Genomic DNA, 10000 nt, shown 5'->3' on the forward strand with positions numbered 1-10000 from the left:
CTTCCATTTCTCTCCCTCCCCCCCATTCCCTCATCCTTCCCTTTCTCTCTTTCCACCCCCTCCCCTCATCCTTCCCTTTCTCCCTCCCCTCCCCTCTTCTCCCCTCCCCTCTTCTCCCCTCCCCTCTTCTCCACGCCTACCTCCCTCCGTCAGAACTTCACCATCGTCTGGAAGTGCCGAGTGGTGGGCGAGGCGTGGCCTGTCGACGACACCATTCCGAAGCCCATCTGGACCAAGGGCGCGGGCGGCGGGTGCTTCGGGAACGGGCCAGGTGAGGAGGAGGAGTGGGTGAGGTTGGAAAGGGTGAAATACGAGGGCAGAAAGGGTGGACTATGAGGGTGAAAAAGGGTAAGATACGAGGGCAGAAAGGGTGGACTATGAGGGTGGAAAGGGTGAAATATGAGGGCAGAAAGGGTTGAAATATGAGGGTGAAAAAGGGTGAAATATGAGGGCAGAAAGGGTTGAAATATGAGGGTGAAAAAGGGTGAAATATGAGGGCAGAAAGGGTTGAAATATGAGGGTGAAAAAGGGTGAAATATGAGGGCAGAAAGGGTTGAAATATGAGGGTGAAAAAGGGTGAAATATGAGGGCAGAAAGGGTTGAAATATGAGGGTGAAAAAGGGTGAAATATGAGGGTGAATTTAAAGAAGAAGAAAGAACTGGTCACTTCTTGGAATGAAAGAAGGGGGTGTATTTGCTTTGATTCTTTTTTTTTTTTTTAGGGGGGGACGCTAGCTAATTTCTTAACACGAATCCTCTAAAGAAGATTGAGTCATTTTTACTATTTAATTTATGGAGATATGTAAATCAACCATTTCTGGTATCCATTCACATATTTACACACTTTTTTTCTTCAAAATCCATCCTACAGTATAATAACCATTTACAGTTTCATTCATGTACACCCTTTTCAAAATCCATCCTACAGTATAATAACCACTAACCTTTAACCCATTCACATACACATCTAAAATTTCATCCAACTCTTTACATCATAAAAACAATCACCCATTAACCCATTCGCAACCTCAAACCTTTCCCCCTTTTCCCCCTTCCTCATTCCCCGCGCGAACTCCAGGCTTGCTCGACCACACCGAACTGACTCTCAGTCTCCTCGGCTCCGACTTCATGACCCACGGACAGACCTACGAGTTCGAGGCCATCGTGCAGAAGGACACGAGGAGCACCGTGGCGCTCGGGCAGGTGGCGGTGGTGGACGGCGTGCCCCCCATCATGAAAGTGCAGTGAGTGGAGGGGTTTGGGTGGCGAGAGGGTGAGGGGGAGGGGGTGGGGGAGGAGGAGGGAAAGGGAGAGGGTGTGTGTGAAAGAGAGAGAGAGAGAGAGAGAGGGAGGGAGGGAGGGAGGGAGGGAGGGAGGGAGAGAGAGAGAGAGAGAGAGAGAGAGAGAGAGAGAGAGAGAGAGAGAGAGAGAGAGAGAGAGAGAGAGAGAGAGAGAGAGAGAGAGAGAGAGAGAGGGGGGGGGGGAAGAGAGAGAGAGAGAGAGAGAGAGAGAGAGAGAGAGAGAGAGAGAGAAAGAAAGAAAGAAAGAAAGAAAGAAAGAGAGAGAGAGAGAGAGAGAGAAGAGAGAGAGAGAGAGAGAGAGAGAGAGAGAGAGAGAGAGAGAGAGAGAGAGAGAGAGAGAGAGAGAGAGAGAGAGAGAGAGAGAGAGAAAGAAAGAAAGAGAGAGAATCGTTTTTAAAAAATCGCAAAAAGAGTCACTACAGTTGAGGTCCAAGAAATTCAAATAACAACGGAAATATCAATAATCCCAATGACGTATATATTACCAACAAAAAGATAACCTGCACGATTCCCACCCGCTATCTCCCTTCCAGATGCGTCGACCCAGCTCTCTGCATTCCTAACGGGGACGGCGTGTACGTCAACCCTTCCTTCCGCATTGGGCTGGTATCAGAGTGCGTGGATTATTGTGACAGCGACATCTCCTACCTGTGGGAGGCCGCGGATGGCAATGACGTGGCTTTCCCGTCCATCCCGGCGCACTTTCCGCTGGGTGAGTCGGCTTGTTGACGTGGCGCTGTGATCTAGTGCTTTATTTTTACGAGTTGGGGGTGCTAGTTACGTTTTCTATAGCGGTAGGTGATTTTGGTGTGTGTGTGTGTGTGTGTGTGTGTGTGTGTGTGTGTGTGTGTGTGTGTGTGTGTGTGTGTGTGTGTGTGTGTGTGTGTGTGTGTGTGTTTTAGAATTATTATTATACATAAACACCTCCACGTGATATTTTGTGTATCTTGTTTGTTAACACTGAATATGTTTTAAGTGATCAAATATTTTGTTTTGATCCGGAGATCCTTTGTCCATGAAAGATAACGACTCTGAGAGATAACGACTCTGAGAGAAAACGACTCTGAGAGATAACGACTCAGAGATAACGACTCAAAGATAACGACTCAAAGATAACGACTCAAAGATAACGACTCAAAGATAACGACTCTGCCTCCTTTGTCCCCGCAGGTGCCACATCCAACGAGCTGGCCTTCAACACTCAGTTCTTCGACGACAACCCCGACCTCCAGGACTTAAGAATCTCCTTAGACGCCACGGATAATGCACAGCCGTCCACAGGTACGCCCCCTCCCCCCCTCCCCTCCCCCAAAGGTCTATAGGTCGGTCTAAGTATACGTAGCCCTTGTGCCCTCCTCGCTTGGTCAGTCACCACTCGATGAGAAGGTTTTAGGGCCATTTTTAATAGGGCGTGAGTAGTCTCCTAAATTCAAAAATTGATAATGTTTTCTTTGCTGTTGTTGTTATTGATCTCCGATCTTCAATCTTCACTACTATGTCAAAGTATCTTTACAGGAGAGGTAAGATAGTCCAGGGTTAAGTTAAGGAAGCATGCCTATCATCATTTACATCATTTTAGTTATTTGAATATTTAATTTATTTACTTCCATTCCTGTCGTTTACCCCTCTTTGCCCCCCCCCCCCCCGTCTTCTTTCCCTCCTACCTTCCCTCTTCCCCTCTCACATTCTATCTCTTTCCCTTCTTCCCTCCCATTTTTCACCACCCTTCTCTTTCCCATCCGCGATCTATCATCTTCCCTCTATCATTCTCACCTATCTCTTTATTTCCACTTCCCTTCCTTCCCTCCTTCCACTATCCACCATCTTCCCCCTCCCTTCCACTTCCTTCCCTCCTACCTTTTACTTCCCTCCTTCTACACCTTATCCATCTTCATCCCCATCCCTCCCTTCTACCTCCCCTTCTTTTCTCTTTCTTCCACCTTCTTCTGTCTTCTCCCTCCCCATCTTTAATGTCATTTTCTCCCACGTTCCACCTTCCTTCCCCCTCTTCTCTTCCTTTCCTCTCACCTCTCACCTAATACCCCCCACCTTCTCTACCATCCATCCCCCACCTCCCACCATCCCTCTTACCTCCTTCCCCTTCCCTCCCACCTCCTTCCTCTTCCCTCTCACCTCCTTCCTCTTCCCTCTCACCTCCTTCCTCTTCCCTCTCACCGCCTTCCCCTTCCCTTCCACCTCCCTCCACATCACTTCCCTCCCACCCACCTTCCACACCCCTTCCCTCCCACTCACCCTCCACACCCCATCCCTCCCACCCACCCGTCCACACCCCTTCCCTCCATCCCATCCTCCACACCCCTTCCCTCCCACCCACCCGTCCACACCCCTTCCCTCCCACCCACCCTCCATACCCCTTCCCTCCCACCCACCCTCCACACTCCTTCCCTCCCACCCACCCTCCAAACCCCTTCCCTCCCTCCCACCCACCCTCCCCCCCATCCCAACCTTTCCCCACCTCTCAACCCGCTTCCCTCCTTCCCTCACGCAGGAGGAGGCGCCTACTTCATGAAGGTGAACCAACGCCCCGTCGGAGGAACCTGCGAGCTCGCGAAGCCGCCGCTGGAAAGAGCTCTCATCGACACCTACACTCTGTCCTGCGGGGGCTGGGTCGATCCGGAGAACAAAGGCATTAAGAGCTACAATGTGTGGCGTGAGTAGGGGGTGTTTATTTTTCCTTGCGTTGAGGGAGGGAGAGGGAGGGAGGGAGAGGGAGAGGGAGAGAAAGGGAGGGGGTGTGGAGAGAGAAAATGGTGATAGGTAGAGACGGGGGAGAGGGAGAAAAGGAGAGGGAGGTGGAGATGGTTATGGAGATAGAGGGGGATAGTTGGAAAGCGAGATAGACATGCATATATATGTGTGTGTGTGTGTGTGTGTGTGTGTGTGTGTGTGTGTGTGTGTGTGTGTGTGTGTGTGTGTGTGTGTGTGTGTGTGTGTGTACGTACATATGTATGTATATATATATATATATATATATATATATATATATATATATACATATATATATGTGTGTGTGTATATATATGTATATATGTATGTATATATATATATATGTATATATATGTATATATGTATATATATGTATATATATGTATATATATGTATATATATGTATATATATATATATATATGTATATATATATAATGAGAGAGAGAGAAAAAAAAAGAGAGAGAGAGAGAAAGAGAGAGAGAAAGAGAGAGAGAAAGAGAGAGAGAAAGAGAGAGAGAAAGAGAGAGAGAGAGAAAGAGAGAAAGAGAGAAAGAGAGAGAGAAAGAGAGAAAGAGAGAGAGAAAGAGAGAAAGAGAGAGAGAGAGAAAGAGAGAGAGAGAGAGAGAGAGAGAGAGAGAGAGAGAGAGAGAGAGAGAGAGAGAGAGAGAGAGAGAGAGAGAGAGAGAGAGAGAAAGAGACACATAGACATAGACATAGACATAGACACATAGACATAGACATAGACATAGACATAGACATAGATATAGAAAGACAATAAAAACATATAAACGATGACACAGAGAGAGACAGCGAGAGAAGAAAGAAAGAAAAGATAAGAGAGAGAGAGGGGGGGGGAGACAGACAGACAGCCAGACAGACAGCCAGAGAGCCAGACAGACAGACAGACAGACAGACAGACAGACAGACAGACAGACAGACAGACAGACAGACAGACAGACAGACAGACAGACAGACAGACAGCCAGACAGACATAGATAGCACAAGCAGGAGACCCCCACTCCACAACCACCTCCCCAAGCATCCCACACGCATCTTCACCAACGCCTCTCCTGCCGCAGTGGTGGACGACACGGGGAAGAGGATCCCGCTGACGGAGGCGACGTGGAGCCCCGTCGTGCCCCAGGAGATCCCGCTGATTATGCCCCCCGGGACCTTCACCGTCGAGGTCGAAGTCGTTGACAAGTGGGGCGCCTTCACCCTCGTTCGGCCCGAGATCGACATGACGGTGAGAGCTCGGCCTTTTTTAGTGTTTTTTTTTTTTTTTTTTTTATTGTTTATTTTCCCTTTGGTGTGGTTGTTCGTTGATTTTATGTGTTGTTTATTATTATTTGATATGGTTGTTTATTATTATTTGATATTGTTGTTTATTGTTATCATTATTATTTTTATTGTTATGTTGTTGTTGGTTTTTTTATAATTACCATTATGACTATTATCATTATTATTATTATTATTATTATCATTATCAATTTTGATATTATTATTATTATCATTATCATTATTAATTTTAATATTATTATTATCATTATTTGTAATTTATTAGTATTATTTGATACAATTACTTCTTATTCATTATTAGTCATTGCTATCAATTGCCATTAATATTGGTTATGTATTTTAACTATTATATTAATTATTATTTATTATATCGTTATTGTCGTCGTTATATCAAAATGTGTATTTTGGCGCGTGATTTAAGTTGCTTCTTAGAGTCTTCATTAATGAGGTCTTTTATTGTTTACTAGACTTTTAATCTTTTTTTTTTTTTTTTTAACCCAGCGGAACCTCTCCATTTACCGGATTTTGTTCTGACCTTAAAATCTTCCTGACCCTCATTGCTTTAATTAATTTTAATATTTAGCCCGGCAGCCCTTTGTGTTCTACGTGGTTATTCTATTTTTTTGGTTAATATCTCGACTTAGAGGTTAAATGCGTGAGCTTTAGAGGTATAAAATTGACCTGTCTTCAGTCTAATGCAGCCAGTCTTAGGATTCAAGTTAGTTTAATCCGTCTGTGTGTGACTCAACTTTATTCCAAATACCTAACTTATAGCGGATTAAGATACAGTGGATAATCGCAAAATCAGCCAATTTAATCATGTTTTTTTTACCTGTTCACACTCACTAACTTCTCCTCGAACCTTGACCCAAGATGACCTTATCCACAGGTCAACATGCCGACGAAAGAGGAGCTCGAATCCGTGGATGTGGATAAGCTGATCGCTGACCTCTCCGGCGGGGGCAACACTGATATGCTGATTATGGCTTTGGCGGCACAGTCTGAAGTCCTGAAGCAGGTATGGCTGTTTACTAATAGGCTTTCCGAGTGTATTTCTTTGTCTTTTTATATGTGTTAGGGGAATGTGAGGTTCTTTTTTTCTTGTTTTTTCTTACTGTTCCTCTTTTTTTTCTTTCTGTCTTTCTAGTTCGGTCTTTCTCCTTATCTTTTATCGTTGAACAATTTCTCTTATTCTCGCTCTCCCCCTATTCTCACGTGAAAACTGGTGTTTCCACTTCTTTACACATGCTCTCTCTCTCCTCCTCCCTTTCCCTTTCCTTCCTTAGTCTGCAAACTCTTTCTCACTCTCCCTGTCCTTACTTTTCCTTTTCTCCTCTTCTCTATCTTCACCTATTCCGCAGGCGGAATGGCTGTCGCTCTCCGAGGAGAACTTGGCCACGATGACCGACCAGGAGAAGGAGGAGCTGCTGATCTACCTGGCCGAGAAGAACAACGCCGCCCTCGACGCCCTCAAGGAGAACGTCAACTTCAACAGCCTCACCAACATCAACGCCGCCGCCTCCACGCTCTCGGGCATCCTGCAGGGCGCGTCGATCAACCAGGAGGCTGTCAAGACCATCGATCTCGACGCCAAGGAGAAGATCGTCGGGTTGACGGAGGCGAGTGGGGGGGTGGGGGTGGGGGGGAGGGGTTGGGGGGGGGGGGGGTAGAGGGAGATTGGGGGTTGGGTGGGGATGTGAGATGGGGATATGGGGGAGGTGGGAGATAATGAGAGAGAGAGAATGGAAGAATGCGAGAGAGAGAAAGCGAAAGAGAACGTGAGAGTGAGTGAGTGAGAGAGAGAGAGAGAGAGAGAGAGAGAGAGAGAGAGAGAGAGAGAGAGAGAGAGAGAGAGAGAGAGAGAGAGAGATCGAACAAGAGACCAGAAGAGAGAGAGAAAGTAAAAAAAAAAAAAAAAGAAATCAAGAAACAAAGAACGAAGTGTACCAGAGAAAGAAAAAGCGATTAAAATAATAATAATAATAACAATAAAAATATCCATAACCTCTTACCCCTCCACCAACCGAAACACCCTGACCTCCCTTTCTCTCCCCCCCCCCCCCCCCTACCAGGATATGATGGAGGGGCTGGAGGACATCGAAGTAGCCGTTCCCGAGCTGCTCATTCCGCTCGCCAACTACATGTCCAACATCGTCGGCGGCCTCTCGCTGGTGAGGCCGTTATGAGGGAGGGAGAGGGGAGAGGGGGGGAGATGTTGATATTGATAACGTTACGTACACATCTATTCCGCATTCATCATTGCATTCATCATTGCATTCATCATTGCATTCATCATTGCATTCATCATTGCATTCATCATTGCATTCATCATTGCATTCATCATTGAATTCATCATTGCATTCATCATTGCATTCATCCTTCGTCCTCGATTTCAGAGCGTTGGCGAGGCTGGGTCGGAGTGCGAGAATGCTCCTCCGAATGACGTCAAGAAGTCGGACAACTTGCCTTTTAACACCGAGGTCACAGGCAGTAAGTAAGGGGTGAGAGGGAAAGGGAGAGAAGGAGAAGGAGAGGGCGAGAAGGAGAGGGAGGAAAGAGGAAGAAGGAGTAATATGGGAGAGAGGAGAGCGGAGGCGAGGATGGTGGTGGTTTGGTTTGCGAAGTTCTAGCTTCGCCCGGGCCTTCTAAATATGGCCCGGCCTGTGTCAGCTTTTTACGGCTGTCTCATTGAGTTGTCTGACACTCGGTGCTTACCGTGGCGGCGGGATTGCCAGCAGGCGCTCCTGCCGCCATGGTGTAAGCATTTACCAGCACGGCGGTTGTTGTGGGCGGTCCATGTCTCAGGAATTGTGTATGGTCACAATTTTCTAGGTAGTGGACTAGTGTGGCGTTCGGCTCGCCGCAGTGCTTGCAGTACCTTTCATCGCGTTCGATTGTTGGGGTAATCTGCCATGCACAGTGGTAACCTAGGCGCATTCTGTGAAGAATGACTTCGGTACCTCTGTTGTTTACTTCAGAGAGTGCCAGTGGTTCATAGCCTGTGGCGTCTGAGTACCAGCTGGCCGAGGGGGAGGTTCTCGTTTCCTCTCTGTGGAGCTGCCGTAGGAAGGTACGACCGACCAAGGCACACTTCTCCATAAGTAATTTTCGGCTCGGTTTTATCGTCATGGGATTTGGGGGCATACCCCTGCCAGCGACGGCTAGTCTGTCAGCAAGCTCGTTCCCTCTGATGCCGATGTGGCTTGGGACCCAGTTGATGATAATTCTTCTACCCTGAGCAAGAATTCTCTGTGCCATTGTGAGAATCGTGGTCAGTAGGTAGATGTTGTCTGTGGGTGAGCTGTGCTGACAGTCAATGGCTGCCCTGGAGTCTGTGTGTATGACCACGTGTCCTTCCCTTAGGGACGCGTGGCCTAGGGCTCCCATGATTGCAACTGCCTCTGCCTGTAGCGAGGAGGCGTTGTCTGTTACCCTCATGGATCGCGTGGCATCGAGGCGAGGAAGGAGGGAGGAATGAGGGAAAAGGAGGAATAAGGGAGAGAGGAGAGCGGAGGCGAGGAAGGAGGGAGGAATGAAGAAAAGAGGGAGATGAAGGAATGAGGAAGAGAGGGAGAGGGAAGAATGAGGAAGGTAGTGAAAGGGAAAGGAATGGTGGTAGGATAGAGGAAGGAGTAAAATGGAAGTAGAAGGGGGATAAGGGAGGGAGAGAGAGATAGAGATAGAGAGATAGAGAGATAGAGAGAGAGAGTGAGTGGAGAAAAATAAATCCTCCTTAAACGACCTTAAATATAGGACACAAAAAATCCGGACCGCCTTTTTAACCCTCTGACCTGACCTGACCTGACCTCGTTTCCCACAGTCGACATGGTCATCCCGGAGGACCCTATGATGATACGGAAGTGCAATGTACGTGACGTAACCAATGACCGAGCTCCGGAGATGGTGAGTGATGAATACGATATGATATGGTGATAATGATGATGATAATGATGATGATAATGATGATAATAATGATGATAATAATGATGATGATAATAACAATAATAGTAATAATGATGCTGAGGATAATAATGATAATAATCATGATGGTGATGATAATAACAATAATAATGATGATAATAACTATAATAATGATAATAATAATAATAATAATAATAATAATAATAATAATAGTAATAATAATAATAATTATAATAATTACAATAATAACATCAATAACAACAATGATGATAACAAAGCCACCACTACTACAACAACCAAACACAACAACAACAACAAAAACAGCCCCCTCCAAAAAAACGAACATTCTTGCCCAAAGTGAGAACAAATGACCAAACCTTTCCCCCCCTCCCCCCTCCCCCCTTCCTCCCACCCACCCTGCATCGCTCGCCCTCAGATCAAGAGCATCCTGCAGAGCATGGACACCGTCACCGAGAAGATTCTGCGGAAGAGCGTGTTGGGGGAAGTGATCGAGCTGGAGACCGAGATGGAAGTCTTCCTGAAGATGGGGATGTAAGAGACGGTTCAGTTCGGTCGCTGGGTCTGGTTTGGGTTTGGGGGTTTTCGGACCTTTTTTTCATTCTTTCCTTCTTTCTTTCTTCGTTTCTTCTTCTTCTTCTTCTTCTTCTTCTTCTTCTTTTTCTTTTTCTTTTTCTTTTTCTTTTTCTTTTTCTTTTTCTTTTTCTTTTTCTTTTTCTTTTTCTTTTTCTTT

At 46.3% G+C, this 10000-nt stretch overlaps 1 protein-coding gene across 1 annotated transcript in view; it reads left to right on the top strand.

Moving 5' to 3' along the window:
* The window catches only part of LOC125026947, a 60906-nt gene that overhangs the window by 20377 nt on the left and 30529 nt on the right, over window positions 1-10000 (top strand). The window contains exons 21-32 of the mRNA XM_047615552.1: window positions 154-271; window positions 1079-1244; window positions 1835-2013; window positions 2472-2582; window positions 3811-3972; window positions 5109-5275; window positions 6218-6346; window positions 6690-6947; window positions 7401-7499; window positions 7725-7818; window positions 9149-9231; window positions 9686-9801. Coding sequence (XP_047471508.1) covers window positions 154-271; window positions 1079-1244; window positions 1835-2013; window positions 2472-2582; window positions 3811-3972; window positions 5109-5275; window positions 6218-6346; window positions 6690-6947; window positions 7401-7499; window positions 7725-7818; window positions 9149-9231; window positions 9686-9801 — 1682 coding nt within the window. The remainder of the gene's footprint in view (window positions 1-153; window positions 272-1078; window positions 1245-1834; window positions 2014-2471; window positions 2583-3810; window positions 3973-5108; window positions 5276-6217; window positions 6347-6689; window positions 6948-7400; window positions 7500-7724; window positions 7819-9148; window positions 9232-9685; window positions 9802-10000) is intronic.

Source organism: Penaeus chinensis, chromosome 7 (assembly GCF_019202785.1).
Source record: "Penaeus chinensis breed Huanghai No. 1 chromosome 7, ASM1920278v2, whole genome shotgun sequence".
Taxonomy (NCBI): Eukaryota; Metazoa; Arthropoda; class Malacostraca; order Decapoda; family Penaeidae; genus Penaeus; species Penaeus chinensis.